Source organism: Phaenicophaeus curvirostris, chromosome 7 (assembly GCF_032191515.1).
Source record: "Phaenicophaeus curvirostris isolate KB17595 chromosome 7, BPBGC_Pcur_1.0, whole genome shotgun sequence".
In the NCBI taxonomy this organism is placed as follows: Eukaryota; Metazoa; Chordata; class Aves; order Cuculiformes; family Cuculidae; genus Phaenicophaeus; species Phaenicophaeus curvirostris.
The window spans coordinates 23,903,883-23,926,238 of NC_091398.1; the positions used below are offsets into that span (position 1 = coordinate 23,903,883).

The window sequence follows — 22,356 nt, forward strand, 5'->3', positions numbered from 1 at the left end:
ACTTACCACTAGTCTGGCCATTGTCCCCTCTGCCCCTCTGTGTATATCAACACTGTAGTTGAACCTTTAGCCTTATGCAGGTAGGAGTAATATTTAAATATGAAGAGTCATCAAGGTAAAAGAAAGGTCTGTTGCACAACTACACTGCACTAAGGCAGCTATTGACAGCTGATGCACCTACACCACACCACGTTAGATGAGAGCGTATAAGTATCCCTTGGGGCAAATTCTTCCTGCCAATGTGTCTTCATTGCTGCCACTGTGGTAATCACAGCATTGTGTACCAGGACATACCATGGCTTACTGAGGTAAAAAAAGCAATCCTAGAGCTGCTAAACCCAGAAACTTCAACTACAAAACAGCTGTAAGCATTCAGAATATATACACTCAACTTTTTCTTTGTGCTGTGCAAAAATAAGAGACATTAATCAAATTTAAATGAGGCTTGACCTTTATAAATCACAGAAAAAGAAGCTTGCAATAAATACAATGTGAGAACTCAAATCCTCTTGCCCTCTCTCTGCAAATTAGCCTGTATTGTCCTTTTCAACTATGTGGTATGTAAATCAGGAAAAATGCTTGAAAAAAGTCATATACCAAGCCAGTGATTTGAAAGAGAACCAGACCATCATGTTTCCTTTGGAAGTGCATCACTTAGAATGCCTAAGATTTTGCATATGTTTTCACTAACTTTCCAGTTCGTTGCAGTTCTGGTCCAGAGTGTCCTCCAGGATGTTCTGCATCCCCATGGGCTGCGGTTCCATTTGGCACTCCTGGGATCTTACGCTTCTCCTACCAGAAGAATCATAGAATCATAGAATAACCAGGTTGGAAGAGACCCACCGGATCATCGAGTCCAACCATTCCTATCAAACACTAAACCATGCCGCTTAGCACCTCATAAGAAAAAAGATACTTCTCACAGCTGTTCGCAACCAAAACATAATTTCAGCAGAGGAAACAGGCACTGAGGTTTGAAATATTAACATGTAAATTTTACTGTAAGATTCATCAACATAACTTTTTGTAAGTTATAGAGGAGTTCTGTCATCAGAAATAGTAGAAGGAATTGTGGTCCAAAAAATTTAAAGAATTGATCACAGAAAATCTAGTATCAAAAAGCATTTTAAAGAGTAGCAAACCAAGCTGCTTTGATCAATTCTTGCAATAAGCTTAGAAGAAAAGCAAACCATGGCTTTTCAGAATAATCAAAGATGCTTATGATCAACTACCCCTGAATTTAAGATCTTTAGATACAACTATCTGTCTTAATTAAGGAAAGAGATAGTGCAGAACTACACAAAATGTCATCGCTATACTGTATGTTTGCAAGACAAGGGCTCTCTTAAAGCAAATTAACAAAAAAAAAAAAGTTTGCAAACTGTCAATACAGTGATTCTGTTAAATGCTAAATCAACAAGACTTAATTCTACCTAGCAAAAATTCATGACGATGTTTTAAAATGTCTTGATTGTACAGTGTACAAACCTGGGAGGGAACATTTTTAGGTGGTTCTATTCGAATTGTTGGGTCCCACTCTCCAGGAGGGAGTACAGTAACCTGATCAAGAAACTCATCAATTCCAGACACCAAGTCATTGCGGTCTTTTGCTTTGTAAGCAACATCATGGAACACCTGTGAAAAATTAGAGAAGTGTAAGTGGGAGAAAAAAAGAGGCAAGGAAGGGAATACTATTGTAACATTTTTTAGGATGGTCTCTCTTCTCTGAAAAACAATATGTTTCATGTGGTTCCCACCAAATAATCTCAGCTTTAGCTGACTAGAGTTTCTGGTATGTAGTTTTCATAGAAGCTCCAGCTGCTATGGAAAAACATCCTTATGGGTGCTACATGTTATAGAGATTTTACAGTTTAAAACACAAGTAATTCCACTGGAAAATAACTGTATAAAATGGAATCATCTTCTTCCTTGCATGGGAATATTGTTTCTCATTTTCTCTCCTTATGAGGTATAATTTGGGCTATTACAGAATCATGACATGAACTAGAATGCTATTTGTGCATCATCAGAATGATCAGACACATTTCATGTGGACAATTCCACATTGGAGATTCCCTATGACACCTCTTCAGTTAGTACTAAATGACTAAAGCCAAGCCATGAATAAAAAATACCTCATCTGTCATAAGTGTTGCAATTGATCTTCCAATCTCATGGTATTGTTGCCCTTTACCTAGTGGTCCAAGAAGGATAAACAAAAATCTGCAAATGAAAGATAAATTAAAAAATTGTAGAGGATAGATGGTTGAAAGTAACTATGCATACTACAGAAACACTTAAAAATTGGACTAGAAGAACCTCCAAGACAAATACTATATATAATCTCCCTCAAGACCCTTACAAATGCATTTAAACATGAAGCTCTGAATAAAAAAAATATGCAAAATACTTCCAAAAATATATCACAAGCTTTACCATCAGACGTAATTGAGACTGTCAAAACCTGCTTACATAACCAATTTCATCTTACATAATAAAAATATGCAATTATAATCTAGGTATAGAACACTTTAATTTATTTAATTCTATTAATTCAGGAGAATCAACTATTTTATGGTAGTAATAGCATTATTGCAATATTGGGGGAGTTAAATAACCCCAAATAAAATCCATTTTTAAATCATTCTTACTCCCATTAAGGCTCTAGACTTTCAGAGTAGCATAATATTTCCAGCATGGTTTTCACCCGTTCACTATACCTAGTCAATCAAATCACATAGTTGTTTATTTTTCTTGTCACTGTACAATATCACACAAGCAGTTTCAGTTCCAGATGAAATATCCTAAGAAGTTAAATATCTCACCCCAGTATTTCATCTACATTACTACCAGTGTGTATAGTATAAACTCTGAGTTGTGACCTAACAAGATGCCATTTCTGTGTCTGCAAAGAATGATTATCTGCACGCACAAATAGCATTTTTCTGAATATGCTCATACATCATTTAAAGGATTAGTGGAAAGATGCCTCTAAGACATGTCTTTGTTAAAGACATAACCAAATCCATAACTTGATAAATGACAAAGTTGAAGGTCATATCACCCTGTCTCCACAAGGTAATCAGAAAAACGTGATCAGAAATAAATCCAACTGTACCTTGTTGGAATCGGAACTTCAGCTAGTCCTGTAAGCAGCACCGCAGGAGATAACCTAACAAAAGCAACAACTGCACGGTCCAGGAACTCTAGTTCACCAACTAAGATGTTTGATGCTTCAGCTCCAGGTGGTATCTTTTTCATGAAGTGTAGGTCAACCTAGGAGAAGCATAGTAAATTACTACCTAAGAGCTATCCACAGGAATTCTTCTCCCCTGATCCGTCAGCAGAGGTTTTTTTTTGGTCACTGCACTACAATTTTAATTATTTCAATTTTACATTTACAACTATTCTTGTCTGTTGAACATTTTATTTAAACAAAAATGTTTCTCAAAACCAAACAATTGGTCTTTCATTATTTGACTAATCTTTTTTGGAAATAAAGTACTGCAGAACTAATTTATACAGACAACAAATCACATTCATAATATTGTTAAGAATACAGTATTAATTTCCAAGTAAAACTTTTCATCAGCAATTGTAACTGCATCAATAATACGTAACAAAATCAATAAGTCATAACAGTAGAAGAAAAGAAGACATCTTAATTTCCCATAAGTAATAATTCTGGAAATCATTAATTCAGCCTTCATAGTTGTTGTATTATAATCTTAATGAGAAGAACAGGTTCTGCTATACATCCTTCTACTACTCGAAATAATACGTATACTTGTTTTCGGATTTAATTGGAAGATAGCTGCCCTTCTACTAAAAATAACAGAAAATTAGCTATGACCATGACTATCTCGAGAGTAAACTGAAAGATCAAAGCAGAATAAAAGCTTTGGAGTTTTAAGGTAGTGATGTTGACTTTTGTGGGGATGGTAGGACAAGACAGAGAAAACAGCTTCATTGTGACATTGCTATATAAGCTCCAGACCTAGGAATGTGTTCATTTATATTTATTTCCTTAGTATCAGTCTAGAGTTTACTCTGTAACAAATTTTGACATGGAGCAATAGATTATATGATGTATGTTTGATTTGATTATGCACCAGTATTGTCTGCACTTCAAAATGCATGAATTTTGTCATTTGCTTTCCTTTTATTAACCTAAATACAACAACAGCAATCAAATCCAATATAAACTGTTAAAGTGGACCATTTTAATGTCTATCTTACAGCCATCTGTCAGTACTAGTTTGCATAGTTTTTGGTAATATTTAGAAAATTGTTTTCTTGCAAATGGCTCTGGCACTAAATCAGAATTCAGATATAACACAGTTGCCTGTGTACTGAAATCTTATTTCACTGAGACCATAAAGAGATGTCCAACGCTATTCTAAGCTAACCTAGAAAGCTGACCAAACACCTCACAGTTAAATAAGCACCAAATCAACCTGGAGGGCTGGAGATCAAGTACTTTTTCAAGGTAAATGATCAGTGAGGTAAATTCTATTCCCCACTCAAATCACAAAATACTCTTCAGGGTTAAATACAAAATCCAAACAGGTTCACTTTGCACCTAATTTTTGTGTCATAGATTGATTTACTGTTGAGGGAAAGGAAGTAGCCTTTCAGGGACATCACGATGCGCATTTTACCAATTTTACCTTGTGAATGGATTTAATATTTAATAACTAACGTCTCATGTACAGCATGCTATAGTTGTCACCTTAAGGTCTCACTAATACACAGATCACAGGATCAAGATTCAAATCTGACAGAAACATTCCATCTCCTGTCTACCAGCAAGATATGTTTTCTGCACTGTTTATCAGCCTGAGATTCCACAATCTTTTAGGTAGTGAACAATCCCCTAGCTAAAAGGAAAGTAGTTGGCAGAGAAACATCAAACCGCCCGAATAGTCACAACCCCTGTGTGTTGCTTCTGATACTTAACATAGACAGAGGTAGTCCTGGAGTGAATCTGGGGCAATGGCAAAAGCTACATCCTTCAAATGCTTCATTTGACCTATCCATTATACATCTCTTATCCCAAGAGGTCTTTACCTGGAACAGACCTCAAATGCATCTTAATCTGTGCCCTAACCTGAGCCACATTCCTGACCTGGCACTGCACAGTCCCACTAAGGTCTGATTAAACATAAAACTAAATAACTAACATGGATGCTATTCCCCTCCAGGGCAGCTCAAGGACTGAAAAGAGTGGCAGGAGCCTCCTCTAGAACCAAACAAAAATTGACTTGAAGGCAAACAGAAAATAACCAAAGTCACTTATTGGGAAAGCCATGACACATTCTTAATCAAATTTATTTATAAGGAAGGCCAAACAGTATTCAAAAACAAGTCAATTATTTCACATGGTATTCGAAAGACCAAACTCTGTCAGTATGGAATGGGAGTTTAATACAGAAATACTGTTTCCATGTGGAGCACAGGAATGTGCACGACACAGGTGCAGACTCTTTATGCATTTCATATTTCAGGACAACTAGGGTTCCCTTCAGCCTCTGGCATAAGAAGCAGAGACCAGACAAATGCAGTTGCTAAACTGCCATCCCACCCTGCATATATACAGAATGAAGTGGTGCTGTGACAGATCACCTCCATATCACCCCCAGAATAAAACGTCCTCATGGTGTCCCCAGAGGAAGAAGAGTGACACATTTACAAGTACAAAAATCAGAAAGTGTCCCTCTATCTGTGCTACCGAAGTTAACATTCAAGGCAGCTTCTAGTGCTGTGCCTCACATTATTCATATACAGAAACCAACATAATAAACACAGTCTCAGTGCTGTATTCCGATTAAGTCAGCTTTTTGAATCAACTCCAAAATTTGGAATATTAGACATAGCCCAAGAGAGATAGATTAGCAAGGAGAGAATATGTGAGGTAGTCAAAGGTGCTTTTTGGTAGAAGATAAATGAAATTAATATGTGGAACAAAATTAGAGCAAGAAATCACAATACTCGAGAGAAAATTAGTGTACTGCTCTACTTTCCTCTCAATCTCTGCACATAATTCTAATTATAACCACTGGGAGTTATTGCAATAGTACATTTCAAGGGGAAATTGTACTTTACTTATGCATCTTCAAAAGGATAAATGGGTCTATTTAAAGGCAGTCAAAAAGATATTTAGATTACAATCTTCTACTGTGATTTCAAAAATTGTTCCTTTCATGTTCCTGATATCCTTGTTGGTATCTAACATACTGAGGCTAGCCCAAAGATGACACGTGGATCTCTTCTCAGGCTGGTTTAAATAGGAAGAGGTCTTTTGATCAGCAGAGATGCAACACTACATATATAGTGAGTGAAGGATCAAATTATGTAGCCTCCACCCTTGTTTAATGCAAGCATCATGCATCTAGATAGTGGAAAGGGATTTTGATCCTACAACACTCAAAGCAATTGCAGAAGCATGCAAGAAAAGCACTACTGAAAGTCACAGAGCTTCACCTCTGCACAGTTTAATTCTGAATAGACAGCTTTATCTATACTCAATATCCTTTACAGTATTTTACACCTTGATACTAGAACACTTGCCAAAACAATTCATTTTAGTTAACACTTCTAATACAAATATTAGGAAACCAAAATCATAATTGACTTTTTAAAGCATTACAGTCTTACCTTTAAATATTTTTAAAGTATTAGCATTATATTTTTAATAACTCATCACTATTTATATATATCTCCTTGCTACCTTGTAGAAATGTGATTCATAATATATGCCCAGTCATTCTCCTTTCTTCTCACTGTCTTTGACAAAATGATCTGTTTCCCGTCTTTGTTTCAGCCATACACCATTCCTCGTCTGGCATGTTCAGTTAAGAATTCAAAAGGTCCAAATAGCTACTGCTGCTAGGAAATAAGTCTGGCACCAGATGGAGCAATCACATAACTCTACTTTTAGCTCAGTTGCACTAACATTAAGATTCAACAGACTCAAAGTGCTGTTGTTCAGAATTTTGGTTTAAATCACCTTTCTTCACTTATTCAACCTTTGTTGTATTAATGTGTCAGCTGAAGTCATCTGTCCCTGTCAGGTCTGTCATCTGTATCTAATATGACAGTTTGTTTTAGCTATATACAGACTTCTTCAACAAATTAGGATTCTCCTTTACATTAAAGCTGAGAAGCTGTTTGCTTTTCTTTGCTATCTAACATTAAACTGTCATTGCAATCTCCACTACTGAACAGTTAACATCTTTTGTGAAGTGTACTGAAATATCTTGGCTTGCCAGAAGAATTAAGTTATAGGTTTACAGAAACACATTCTGTTTGAGACATCTGGAATCCACGAGTTCAGGTTATAAAAAGCGCAGTTCACATTCATGCATTACTTCTACAAAAAGTAAAAATCTGAGAGGTAAATCTGAATTACAGAAATTTTGAATCACTTTCATACTTGGACAACTTTCTGTTAATTTGCAAAAATTCCCACTGCAAATATACACCTTTGATATTGTCAGGCAATAAATTCATCTATGTTCCAAAATTGTGACTTCTGCTACTAGTAATTCATCAAAAAAAATTAAAAATTTTTTTTTGTTATACAAAAACTGTGTGCTGCAGTGCACACGTAATTTTAATGCTTAAGTAAACTCACACTTCACAGCTTTTCCTGATCCACAAGGATTCATTTTATTTAATTTTAAAGATCTATTGGCAGTCAGGAAGATCTCTTCGTTGTCAGTGAACACTTACCTTGCTAAAATCAACAGTGCTGTTTTCTCTGCTCACATCATTTTTATTTTCATTACAGGCTGGAGCAGACTGTGGGGAAACAATCTGACCTGCTAAAAAAAGTACCATTATTACAGTATACTAACAATTACTTCTATAAATAAAGTAACATCTAATTAAATAGTTGTTAAAGAACTATATACATTTCATATCATATGTATATGAAGCATCTAAACATGGCATTTTAATTAAAGATTTAGTTAGCATAACACATTCTCAAAAGACAGAACATTTATCACGTGCAGTTAGGAATGGGAGAATGTAATTTAGAAAATGTGAAAGATACTCTTGAATACTGGAAGACAAACTCTCTATGCCAATTAAAGCTTATGATTTTTAAGGTATTACTTTTGAGGAAAGTCCTGCATTCATATAGTTTTGAAAGTAATTTGAGGTGCTGCCAATTTTGGGCAATATCCATCTACAAGAATGCTCCTCGCCGAATAAAACAGGATTACTGATTTTCATAAATTTACTCGTGTGTATAAGAACGTCCTAATTATAACAGCTACAAAACCCAGCAAAAAAAGTGGGCTGCTATAAAAATAGTGGTATTGGAAACAAAGATGATTTAAAAACTCAGAACTGAACAATGTGATTGACATGTGTAATACAAATGTTTCAGCAAACACATTTGCAGAAAATTCCAGTGAGGATTTAGTGAAGTATTTTATAGAAGTTTTAAAAATATCTCAAGATGAGAAGTGTTTAAACACACCTCGGCCTCGTGTAAGCAAACAGTAAGCCTTGTAACCAACAAATTTTTGCCAACAAAAGCTCAAAAAGAACTCGAGGATTAAGTAACAAGTGTATATCATATAAAGCGTATTTTTAGCTAAAGTCAACATTGCCCCTGTGCGTGGCCAAAGGCCACCACGCACACACAGAAGGTGTGGGGCCGGCAGCACACAAACCCCACACAGTGATGGGCCATTCCCTGTTTGCCTTCCCCCTTCCTCCCTCCCTGGCATGGCAAGAGTCACATACTGCTCTGAACACCACAATGAAAGTACCAAATACATGAGCTAACTATCTCTTACTGCTCTAACACATACCCAGGAATAACTAGAGTCCAACTGGCCCAGAGTCAGCATCTTGTGCCCAGCATATATTTGTTTCCATGGCAAATAAGTCTCTCACATGATTGAGAAATGATGATATGAAAACATTGGTTCTGATGAAAATCACAGTAACAAAGACCGTATGTTCGTGATACTTGAAGATGAAGACAGTCCTAAAGTCCTAAGCTAAGCATACTGTCTGGGCATTCAAAAAGCCACATCGTGCCCAAGCACAACCTCAGCCACAGCCAGGAAACAGTGTGTTGCAGGATCCAGTCTGAACAGGACAGGGGACTTGCAAGATTATCACAACCACTGCCAAAAAGTATCCAGCTTCTGTCATAGCTGAGCACTATACTATCCCTGTCTAAGCCTGGTCACAAATTCCCAGTTGAAACACTTGCTCAAGGAAAAGGTTGGGTTTTGTGAAAATCAACATCTCAGTTTTCCACTAGGCAAATCTCCCATGACACAAAACAGTTTTTAGATTTGTGCTACAACTTAGTAGCATAGCCAGAGAGATTTCACTTTGATTAGACAGTACAGGAACTGAGTGTTTCAAAATGTATTGCTAGACATCTTATTATTAAATGTATCAATCTTAAAACTGTAAATATTTCCATTTTCTCTCTGATGCAGGACAAAGATCAAAACAAGAGTACAGATTAGGGCTTTTCTTCAGCACTACAGTGAAATAAACAGAAGCAAAAAAGCAGACGTGAAAAGCATGTGAACCTGACCAAGCAGATAAAAATAAACCAGGATTAGAATTTACATATGACAAAAATAAAAGATTGATTTCAGAAAGTAACATACTATAGTAACTTAAAGGAATTCACATTTAAAAGACTATTAATTCCTAAAAGTCACAAGAGACAACTTCTGCAATCAGAAGCGAGAAAATATTAAATAAGCAAGATGCTTTATAAACAGTCATTGAAATTGTCTATTTTAATTAGAACTTTATTACACCATCACTTTTAAGCTATGTAACCCCATACACTATTTCAAACTGTAATTTTTTTCTATATTGTTTATTTAGCAGCCTTGGAATACTTTTAGAGGAATCCTCCTATGGCACTATAACTATTAAAAATAATTAATATATAAACAATTTCTTCACTATTTTGGCAATTTTAATGATGCAACAAAAAAAAACTTCCAGTCATCCTAACAAAGAAGCAGTAAAACATCATGGAAAATTTCTGCCCTAACTTTCTCATAGAATACTTTAAACCTAGTAATATCAGGCTTTCGTAACAGCTGATTTCTTCCTTTTAGACACTCCTCTATATTCTAGCACCTATATAAAGGGAAATACTTGTAATAATTATTCATAGCAATATATGTACTATATAATAAATATGCCATAGGAAAGCAACAGAAATAGCATATAGTTCATTATCTTTCTGTTGCTAATTAGAGATTTACATTTATACTTTTTTTTCCTTGAACCAAAAATTCAAGAAAATGAGAGCAGGTATATCTGCCAGGGAGATGAAAATATTGATCAAAGATGTCAGAGTGTGGACCATGTGTTATAAATACTGAAGTTTTAACATCATAACTGGAGGTGTCAAAAGCCTTTAAGCAATTAGCATAACAGTCCAAAGGCTAACTTTTAAACATTGTGTCCTCTTTTCTTTCAGGAGAAAAATATGTAAAAATATGTATAGTAGGAAATAAAAGCCACAACCAGTAAGTATGTGAAGTTTATAAGAACAGCATATGTTCTTCTTCTGTGCCAACAGAAGACCTCAAACTTTGATTTACCCATATGCTGGAGTAATCTGAAAGAACACAAGTTTTACCTTGAGGCAGGAAGAGATGTTTAAATAGCTCTGCAACTTAAGACAGCTTTCTGGATCTTGGAACAAGAAGTTTGGGGGTTTTACTGTATTGAATAATAATCACAGATACAAGGTAGAGAAGATAATTAATTTCACTTTTCACTTAATAGTCGTGCGTAAAGTTTTTAAACAGCATTTTAAACAGAGGAATGCAGGAATGTGAGTAAAATGCCAATCTGGCACTTGGTTGCTGTGTGGCACTTCAACAGAAAAGTATTAGGTTTCGGAGAGATTTTTGCTCCTATACACATTTAGTTTGTTAAATGCATGTGTATTTTGCAACAGCTAGTAGGTAGATACAGTGCTATGCTGGCCCCCTCCCCATGAGCAAGTCTGCAATGCTACATTTTTCTATCTGGTAGCTTTCTCCTTCTGAGATACAAAACCACAAAACCTCATACATTAGTTTAAATTTGTGTCTAATTTCATGTTGACTTAAAGGAGATGTCTTTGGGGTGAATACTGTTAAGCACATGAGTAATGCCCAACGGGGAAGCACCAAAGGCGACTGATGGCAACCTAGTGAACACTGGAATCACTGTGCTAAGCTGGTTTTCCAACATCATTAAAAATAATCACGTTGGCAACTATATTTGTATCTCAAGTCACTTTTAATTTCAGCAACTGACTGTTTTCTCCAAATGAAGGACACAGTTACTTGCACTATTATGGTTCCATGAAGCAACAATCAATGAAAGAGCTACATGAACGAAGAGGGGAGCTGACACATCATACTTAGACTAAAAACCAACCAACCAAATATCCATCAAAGCATCAACTGTCCATTGCATGAATCTGTCTCTGGAACGCAGGTCTACTGAATCCAAGTTTTCTCTAAATTTCATCTTTATAATATCAGACCCTTCAAAGCACTACTGCAGAAAAGAAGGGGCAAGAAAACAAAGCAAAAATCAAACTAACAGCAAGCCCTAGGCAGGCTTTCAATGTCTGCTCTGAAAAAAAAACAACAAACACCTGTGATTGTTTATTACTTCTTTTAGTTGACAACATGGGCTTTAGATTGGAAAGGTGAAGGCATAAATCATCAGCTCCTTATAAGAGAGAATAAGAGCAGCAACAGCCTTGACATTTATTCAGCTCTTCCATGTCCTGTCCTCAACAATTCCATTTCAGGTATCTCAACTAAAATTTTTATTTACACATTGTATGGGGTAAATGCACTATTTTATTTTTTAAGAGTGCAATGCAGTACTTGGATTCCTTACGAATCTAAAGTTTAAAAGCCTTGATTTATCCTGTAGCCCATCTACCTAAAGCAACTGAAGACCTGCATTATATGAGAATTTCTCAGAGAGCCATGCAGATTTTTTTAAAGTATCAAACAAATGCACAATGTGGAGTCATTGAAATACCCAGCCTACATACAAAGGAACTTAATAACTGATAAAACCAGAGTAAAATGGGTTTTAAGGCTTGTTTATGTATTAAAAAGCCAATATCACCACAGTTTTTAAAAATATATTTTAAATTCACATACACAAAAAATAAGTAGTTTTCGCAGATAATGTGAAATTGCCAGAGCTTTGAGCAGAGCAAGAATTCACACAAGAAACTATTGTCATGCAAAGCCAAGCCACTTAAAAACCAAAATCCATGCAACTGACACATGAAAGGAAATTGAATGAGAAAAGAAGTTGCTAATGTTTCTAGATCATATTAACTTCTTCCCATTCAGAAAAACAATCTATTATGCAATCTTCAGGCTTTTCACTGCAACTAGTTACCAATTTTCCAAATCTAAACGGGCACACAGTCCAAATCAAAAATCAAGGACTGAAAAACAGTAAGTTTGCCTAAGTATATGATAAAATTCTAATATAACAGAAGGAGAAACCATCTTTCCATGCTGAATTGTATATGTACCTTTAGGCCTCTTGACACACGACATTTTAAATCAGTGGAAATCATGTCACCCCTATTGTACCTGCATAACTGCATGCAAAGTTGGTGCTCACTAATGATGCTTAAAGTAAGAGGACGAGGAAGAAGTCACTTTACCTGTTTTCCTGATGCTAGGCCTGAATCTCAAGCATAATTCACAAGAAGTCATGCAGTTTTAACTAAAACGCTAAGATTCACAGTTTTACAAATTGATGTAAAGAAATGAACTTACAAAGAAATGGTACCTTTTTTCACCCCAAAATAACATCATTCCACACAAGCTTCTCTTAAGTGCACCACAGCTGCTGACAAAGATCTGAGGTATTTTTTAATCACCCACTATAGCAAGAAGTTGCATGCTGTCAAGAAACTGAGATAAAGACATGGCTGTACATTTGAAATGATCTGAAGCCCAAGCAAGAATAGGTATTTATACTACCTCTGAACCTTCAAGGAGTTTACAGAACCCAAAGGATAGGAGATGAGGAAGATACAGAGATGAGATGAGCCTATTAGAGACAGACACAACAAAGACAGAGCAAAATAAAGAAATACAAAGATGAATGATACAGTTTTATACACATAATTACACATTTTATCATGAGTCTGAGAAAATGAGAAAGAAAGAAAGACTATCAGATGAAAATGTTTGTAAATACAAGTTATATTTTAGTAACACAATATCCTGTGGATAATACAAGTTTATTAGAATAGACACATTTGAGAAGAACATAAACCAAGAAATAGAGCATTCACTAATTTAAGCTAGAACTATCTTTGAGTTTTCCTTCTCTTCAAGGAAAGCTGGAGCAATTTACCTGATTGAGATCCAATAATACTAGAAAACTTGGAGATATATATATGGCATTCCTTGTGATTTATTCCCAAAATGAAGGAACACAGTCGTGTACCCAGAAATGCCTCCCGACCCCTTTCATATGGCTCCAAGTAATGTCCATCTCTCTCCACGCTGTAGTATCAACATCAGTTTTACATGTTGTAAGCTAGCTACGAGTTATGGCATATACGCCTGAACTGATGTTTAGGAGAGATTAGGAAACTGAGGAAAGTAACAAACTCACATAACCAGTAAGTTAGACTTACTTGGATACTAAAGTATACCATCCTAAATAAAGATACCCAAGCATAGTCTCAGAACACCTCTCTGTGTGCTCATACTGCATAAAGCAATGAAGACGTCCAAACCAGCCCATCTTGCTAACTGGAAAAAGGCTTGAAAAAGAACATGTCAAGATTAACTGCTACAGCAGCTCATGGTGTTAATTCTGAAGATCCCCAATTTAATACGTTGTTACTTTCTCCAAGCTCTTTGGTTTATCAATAAATCCTTCCTTAGAATTTTATAATTTCTCAAAATCAGATATAATGTGCGGCGTAACACAATTTTTACACTAATAATGTGTCTGATCTGACATGAAGGGAGAATAAACAGTTCTAAATGTTACATGTATGGAACAGCGAACAGGCTCAAAATCACATAATTATGGATAGAGAACATTTCAGCAAGGTCCATGAAAATATAATTTACAAGTTACTTATCCTGCCATGCTCCTCTCTCCTAGTTACTTCCTCTTTGACTTTAACCAGTAAAAGGTCTGTTATATCTCATGACATTTATACACACACTTACTCTGAAGTCTAGGCTAAAAGTGAAAGAGTCTGTAGAAAAAAAATGAAAAGTTTACCTGATGAAAATTTCTATTCCTAACTACACTGTTGTCAAATCAGCTACTTTTCCATGCCATGCATGCTCAAATTCTGAATTGCAGAACCTTTTATGAAAGAGGGGTCTTAAGAAATTATTTTAGTATTCCTCTAGCAATACAAAGGTGTTGTATGTTTGCAACTGTCTTTGGCTTTTCAGACCATGACATAGGAATTTACAGACACAGCTCACAGGTATCAGTGAAAAACCTACTGATCTCAATAAAAAGAAGTTAAATTGCTTTACAAACTGAACTTTCTAAAGTTTATTTACTCATGACAAAGATTCATATTTTTACCCACCTTTTACAGTATTTATGCTAAAATTACTTGCTGCTCTCTATTTTGGTTTTTTGGTGTCAAATTAGACTTAAAAAAAACATTTTTCCTGCTCTTATGCCAAATTTGACTGTCGTTTTTTATTGGAACATCAAAAGCAGGCTTTTAATTCTCACAGTTTTGATGCTTAATGAAAAGTGAAAGTTAAACACAGCATGGCAGCATTAAAAATGCATGGTAAATCCATAGCACCCTAACATCTTAGCCCTGCAGAGGATGTGAAGAAAAGCCATTGTAAACAAAAGATAATACTACTAAATACAAAGCAAATTAATTAGAAGGTCTGACAGACTCAAACAAAGAAAAAATGGAGGAAGAACATATGTACAACTCTTCCAGCAAAGATATCACAGTGGTCTGTCAGCAGCATAGTCACATATTGAATTTGCAGGCTTTGCACCTGAATGTCTAGAAACTGATACATTGATAAGCTACTGTAATCAAGAACTTGGACAAAGAAGGCGGTTTGCATCCTCAGCTGTATCATGTAACCTAGATGGCAAGGATTTATGGCTCTGAACCACCTTCTGCGCAGAAAAAGTGTCCAAGTTCCCCTACATCTTTTCAAAAGGTACAATTAAGTGGCCACATTAAAGCTCCTGGCACTTGCTGTTTCCGAAAACTCTGGTCTCTGACACAGGAAACTGAGCTAGCTGTAAGCTCATCAGTAGTACCCAAGATGATCTGGTTTTCTCCCTGCAGTCTTCTAGGAATTAGGCTTTTCATCCAGAAAGTAAAAGCAATAATAAACTATTTTACTATTTTAATGCATTTTTTGTATTAAAAAGAGAGAACAATACTGCTGCTGTTGGCAATATATGGAACGTTTTACATTCATACGTTCTACACAATGTTTGTGCACAAATGGGAATAAGCAGACTGACTTGATGCCTTGATTGCATTTTACCAGTTTGCCCTCAGGAAACAAAGATGTGTCTTGCAGCACACTCTTGACTATAACATAAGGAGTTTATATCCCTTAATTTTGCTTTCTCTTACATGGATTTGACTGACTTTTCTTTCGCTTTCTTTTGCCTGATCCAAAGTTATACTTTAATAGTTTGTGTTTGTATTATTATGGGAAGCTTATACAGATGCTCCATGTCAGTTTAAAAAGAAATACAGAGCTGCAGTAAGCACAATACCCTAGCTGAACTCTAGCATTTGGGTCACGAGGTAGCAGCATAAGGAAATTATCAGAAACCTCACTGCTAACCTGGGTCAAGCTTGTAAGGACAGCTGAGTTCCTTGAAGCTGAGCATTTCAGTGTAGATTCCTGCATAATTTACAAACCACATACTATGGCAAATTACCAAAGGAAAATAAATAAATAAAAGTATGCTAGAAGAGGTTGTAGTAGTGTGCCTGAAATTAGGCAGCTCTTTCCCCACTCCTTTAATACTGGAGCACTGGGGCAATAGTTGCCACTCAAGCCAAGAACTATGTATTTGCTGATGTCTTGAAAAGGGAAAAAGTTGTGAATCCTAATACTAACTTTTAGTCTACGCTAATATTGACTTCAGTAAAACTCAGGCAATAAAGTAAGATTTAAACACTTAATGTAACAGGGCAATGGATAGTAAGAGAAGAACTTAATATAAGCCAACCTCTTTATTTTATCAGAGGACCATCGTCTATTTTGAAGAGGTCAATGCAGGAGACTGCCAAATGTGCATTAGCACTTAAAGGATACAAGTAGCAGAGCAATGCTTCAAACTGATTAAAAGACAGCTGTGTCCAAAATACTGGGTTTGGAACTCTTCACTGTAATTTAGATTAGATGTTGATTTACCCTTGTATAAAAGTTCCTAGAATTATTTAGAATCACAGAATAACCAGGTTGGAAGAGACCCACCCGATCATCGAGTCCAACCATTCTTATCAAACACTAAACCATGCCCCTCAGCACCTCGTCCACCTGCGCCTTAAACACCTCCAGGGAAGGTGACTCAACCACCTCCCTGGGCAGCCCCTTCCAGTGCCCAATGACTCTTCCTGTGAAAAATTTTTTCCTAATGTCCAGCCTAAATCCCCCCTAGCGGAGCTTGAGGCCATTCCCTCTTGTCCTGTCCCCTGTCACTTGGGAGAAGAGGCCAGCACCCTCCTCTCTACAACCTCCTTTCAGGTAGTTGTAGAGAGCAATAAGGTCTCCCCTCAGCCTCCTCTCCTCCAGGCTAAACAACCCCAGCTCTCTCAGCCGTTCCTCATAAGGCCTGTTCTCCAGCCCCTTCACCAGCTTCGTTGCTCTTCTCTGGACTCGTTCCAGAGCCTCAACATCCTTCTTGTGGTGAGGGGCCCAGAACTGAACACAGGATTCGAGGAGAGGTCTCACCAGTGCCGAGTACAGAGGGAGAATAACCTCCCTTGACCTGCTGGTCATGCCGTTTCTGATACAAGCCAAGATGCCATTGGCCTTCTTGGCCACCTGGGCACACTGCTGGCTCATGTTCAGTCACTGTCAACCAACACCCCCAGGTCCCTCTCCTCCAGGCAGCTTTCTAGACAGACTTCTCCTAGTCTGTAGCACTGCACAGGGTTGTTGTGCCCCAAGTGCAGGACCCGGCACTTGGCCTTGTTAAACCTCATGCCATTGGACTCAGCCCAGCGGTCCAGCCTGTTCAGATCCCTTTGCAGAGCCTCCCTGCCCTCCAGCAGATCAACACTTCCACCCAGCTTAGTGTCATCTGCAAATTTGCTAAGGGTGCACTCAATGCCCCCATCCAGGTCATTGATAAAGGCATTGAACAGGGCTGGACCCAGCACTGAGCCCTGGGGAACCCCACTTGTCACTGGCCTCCAGCTGGATTTCACACCATTTCCCACCACTCTCTGGGCCCGGCCAGCCAACCAGTTTTCCACCCAGGAGAGTGTGCGCCTGTCCAGGCCAGAGGCTGACAGTTTTCGAAGCAGAATGCTGTGAGAAACTGTGTCAAAGGCTTTACTGAAGTCCAGGAAGACCACATCCACAGCCTTTCCCTCATCCAGCAGCCAAGTCACTTTGTCATAGAAGGCGATCAGGTTAGTTTGGCAAGACCTGCCTTTTGTGAACCTGTTTTGACTGGGCCTGATCACCCGGTTCTCTTGCATGTGCTTCATGACAGCACTCAAGATCGCCTGTTCCATGACTTTCCCTGGCACTGAGGTCAGACTGTCAGGCCTGTAGTTCCCTGGATCCTCCCTGCGACCCTTCCTGTAGATGGGCACAACATCAGCCAGCCTCCAGTCCAGTGGGACTTCCCCACTCAGCCAGGACTGCTGGAAGATGATGGAAAGGGGTTTGGCCAGCACAACCGCCAGCTCCTTCAATACCCTTGGGTGAATCCCATCCGGCCCCATAGACTTGTGGGTGTCTAGTTGGGCTAGCAAGGCTCTGACCACCTCCTCTTGGATCGTGGGAGCCTCATAACGCTCCTCTAGCTCCTGGGTTTGTACACAGAGGGAACGACTTTCTTTACAATTAAAGACTGAGGCAAAGAAGGCATTAAGTACCTCAGCCTTTTCCTCATCCCCTGTCACTGTTGTTCCTTCTGCGTCCAATAGGGACTGTATGGTCTCCCTAGTCCTCCTTTTATTATTTATAGATTTGTAGAAAGGTTTTTTGTTATCTTTCACAGACTTTGCCAATCTGATTTCTAGTTGAGCCTTAGCCCTTCTGATTTTTTCTCTACACAATCTCACTTCCCTCCTGCAGTCCACCCAAGAGGCCTGTCCCCTCCTCCAGAGCCCATAAACATGTCTCTTCTTCTTGATATCACTCAAGATCTCTCTGTTCAACCAAGCTGGTTTTCTCCCCTGCCGGCTTTTTTTCTGGAACATGGGGATGGCTTTCTCCTGAGCTGCTAGGATTTCCTTTTTGAAGAGCTCCCAGCCCTCATGGGCTCCCTTGCCCTTAAGCACTGTCTCCCATGAGACTTTGCCAATCAGCCTTCTGAAGAGTTCAAAGCCTGCCCTCTGGAAATTTAATGCTACTGTCCTGCTAACCACCCTCTTCACTTCACCTAGAACAGAAAACCCTATCATCTCATGATCGCTTTGTCCTAGGCATCCACCTACTGCCACATCCCCCACAAGGCCTTCTCTGTTCACAAACAGCAGGTCCAGGAGGGCACCCTCCCTTGTTGGTTCATTCACCAGCTGTGCAAGGAAGTTGTCTTCCACGCACTCCAGGAACCTCCTAGACTGCTTCCTTTCTGCCCTATTGTACTTCCAGCAGATATCAGGAAGATTGAAGTCTCCCACAAGAATGAGAGGCATTGATCTAGAGATTAACCCCAGCTGTTTATAGAAGAGCTCATCAGCTGCTTCTCCTTGGCTGGGTGGTCTGTAACAGACTCCCATCACAAAATCTACCTTCTGGTGGGCTCCTCTGATTTTAACCCACAGGCACTCAATCTCCTCATCACCACAATCCATCTCAGCAGTGTCCAAGACCTCCCTTACAAAGAGGGCTACCTCACCTCCTCTCCTACCCTTCCTATCCCGCCTGAAGAGTTTGTACCCCACCATAGCTGCACTCCAGTAATACGAGTCATCCCACCACATTTCCATGATGGCAACAACATCATAGGCTCCTTGCCCTACGACAGCTTCCAGCTCTTCCTTCTTATTCCCCATGCTGCGTGCATTGGTGTAAATGCACTTCAGCTGAGCTGCCGAGCCTTCAGCCCTCTTAGAGGGAACAGAGTTCGTTCCCAATTGCCTGGTAACTGGAGTAGCTAGTGCCAGAGTGCCCGTATCTCCCTTAGCACCCCCAGGTGTGTTCACCCCCACTTTCTGTGTGGTGATGTACTGGTGGTCCTCACCAGCACACCCTCTCCGAATCACCAGTGCCCCACATCCAGGCTCGTTCCTGTCTAGCCTGGTCTCAATCCCCTCCCCCTTCACATCTAGTTTAGAGCTCGATTTATGAGCTTAGCTAGGTTTTTAGCAAGGGCTTTAGCCCCTCTAGGAGACACACGTGTCCCATCCTTAGCAACAAAGCCTGGGGGTGCGTGAGCCACCCCATGATCAAAGAAGCCAAAGCTCCTCTCCTCACACCAGGCTTGGAGCCAGGCATTAATCAAATTCTTCTTCCTGACTTCCAGCTCCTCTTTATTTAGCCTTGGGATGGAGCAGAATACTATTTGTGCCCCAGGGCCCTCCATCATTTTCCCAATGGCCCTGAAGTCTTTCGTGATGGTTTTGGTCTTTCTGTTGAGTAGATCATCATTACCAGTTTGGACTGCTATCAGAGGATAGTAGTCTGTCTCGTGGACCAGGGAAGGAAGTTTTCTAGCTACCTCCTTCACTGATGCCCCCGGTAAGCAGCAGACCTCTCTGTGGAGCAGGTCCGGTCTGCAAATGGGTCCCTCCGTTCCTTTTAGGAGGGAGTCCCCTACAACAATCACCCTCCTCTTCTTCTTAATGGATATTTTTATCTTTTTCTGAGGATGGTGTGGCCTAGGGAAGGATTCTAGGCTGTGGGAGCCATCATCCTCATCCTCAGGGTCGGATTCCACCTGCAGCACCTGGTACTTGTTCACCAGGGGGATCTGGGGTTTTGCTGTCTGGTTGAGGGGAGCAGCTTTCCTTCATCTGGCAGGAACTTGCTGCCATTCCCCATCTCTTGTTCCCCCAACCTTGCAGTTTGCAGGTGGATGGTGTTTGGACACACCAGCTCCAGCAGGCTGCTGAGTTAGAGAGACAGCACTACTCCACTGGTCTATCTCCCTCTCACACTCTCTGATGGTCCTCGGCCTCTTTACCTTCTCATTTAGCTTTGTATTGTTTACTATGCTGCTAACAATTTAAATTAATGCAGTGGAAGTCAGTAAGTGATTTTTTTAACCACAAGTTAGAGCGTTCTGAGGCATTTCTATGTAAGCACGTGAGCTGGGATTCAGTAGTTTTTCATTTTGCAAAACAAGCATAGACAAATAAAAACCTCTAAGAATGTGTTTCCCTGCTTAAAGAATCACTTAACCACTGAGTATATGAAATTAGTGTGTTTAGATGCTGTCCTGATCAGAAACTATTTTTGGAGGAATTAGATAGAGATATGAAGATTCCCAGAAGAAACTTGGGCAGAAGTGAGATGTTTCTGGTGTGAATTACTGCATCAGTCCCATTAACATACACAGAAAGTTACTGAAACTGAGCTAATTATACTTACAGCTTGCCCTGAGGGGTCTTCTGAAGGAGACCTACTGCTTATTTGTTATATTAGGTCTACTGCAAAAGCTTATAGAATGCAAGCAGCCACCTTGCATCCTGTGTAGACTGAGGAATAGGAACATTATGCCATTAACTTTTTCAAGTGTCTCCTGAATATTTGCTTAAAGTTATCAGCAAGAGTTGTGCATTCAACAGGGAAGTTGCCTTAAAAAGGATGGACGATCATCCTACTTGCTTTCACTCTTGTGTATACATATGCATGGTCACACACATCTTAATATTTACTACTATCTGCCTTACTCTTAAAACAATACTTTAACATAATTAATATGTTTCTATTTAATATCCTCTTGAAATGAAATTACATGTTGCCTTTTAAGTCTGAGAGTCTCCTCTGGACAAGTGGCTAGGTTTAGAAGTAGCTACTAAAACTTCATATGGCAATGACTGAAACCAAAGTTAATCTTTATACCAACAACCTCATATTTCCAGATCAACCACACTATTACTCTTTCCCCATCTGCCTCAGAACACAGCTGACTCTTGCATCCTGCATTTACCCTGTGCTACAGCTGTTTCCTTGCTTCCTACTTCCCAGACCTTCACTAGACCTAAGGTGATTTCTGGAATAAGAGTCACTACAGTCTAATGGTGTCCAGCCATAAATGTTCTAGGTATGGTGATGATACTGGAAACAAAAGCTCAGTAATCCCACAATGTGTAATTCCAGTGAATTAATGTAAATAGTCGCAAAATTCGGCTGCAAGTTTCATAACACAAGCCTGTGTTTATGTAAATAATAAGGATAGGGCAATAAGAAATTATCTTTCATTATGATTAACCTATAACAACAGTACAGCTTATAAAGATTTCTGTAAAAGCAAGTAAGAAAAAAATTAAGCCAGTATTTTACTGCAGAAACACTCTGCAAATGTGCTCTCTCATTTTCATGAATGTGATTTTCCAAAAAGTCATTTTCCAAAAGAACAAGGTACAGTTACTTTGGCATCTTTCCAACAATGTCATCTGAAAATGTTTTTGTCATTATCCAGCACCTCAAACTAAACTATGATATTGGAACCACTAGTTGAACACTAGCTAATGCATACACTGTCACAGACGTAGAAATTACTCCAACAATCCGCTACATTATAAATAAATAGGCCCTGGAGAGTCAACAGAAGTCAAAAATAATCATATCACATTTCTAGCACTAATGGAACATGTCCACAGTTCAGAGCAACACTGTGCAAAACGCTCAAGCTCAGTCTGAAGGACTGCACAGAGCTAAAGCACCACCAGTATATTTGAGCTGCACTGCACTGGGGATAATTCCAATTACCCAGGACAGAATAGTACACCAACATAGCTAGCCTGCTTCCAACATCTAACTTGTTCCCTTGAATATCTCCGCACACCCCTGAACTGTGCACAATATCCGAATTTCAAATTTAAACTGGTGTGTTACTGAATCCATAAGTGGAACCCCTCTCATGTAAAAGGTACCACTTTTACACAGTAGCTTTTCAGAGCGGAATCACACTGAGTTCAAG

General features: G+C 38.8%; 1 protein-coding gene across 8 annotated transcripts in view; it reads right to left on the minus strand.

Moving 5' to 3' along the window:
* Nucleotides 1–22,356, minus strand: part of SLC4A10 (solute carrier family 4 member 10) — a 165,208-nt gene that overhangs the window by 35,733 nt on the left and 107,119 nt on the right. For 7 of the 8 annotated variants that reach the window (XR_011337746.1, XM_069861228.1, XM_069861225.1 and 4 more), the window contains 5 exons: nt 7,735–7,826; nt 3,119–3,276; nt 2,136–2,223; nt 1,489–1,635; nt 692–792 (listed from right to left, as the gene is read on the minus strand). Coding sequence is in view for 7 of the 8 variants with exons in the window: in XM_069861228.1 (XP_069717329.1) it covers nt 692–792; nt 1,489–1,635; nt 2,136–2,223; nt 3,119–3,276; nt 7,735–7,826 (586 nt within the window). In the remaining variant the exon portion in view is untranslated. The remainder of the gene's footprint in view (nt 1–691; nt 793–1,488; nt 1,636–2,135; nt 2,224–3,118; nt 3,277–7,734; nt 7,827–22,356) is intronic. The other variant, XM_069861224.1, reaches the window with a different exon arrangement.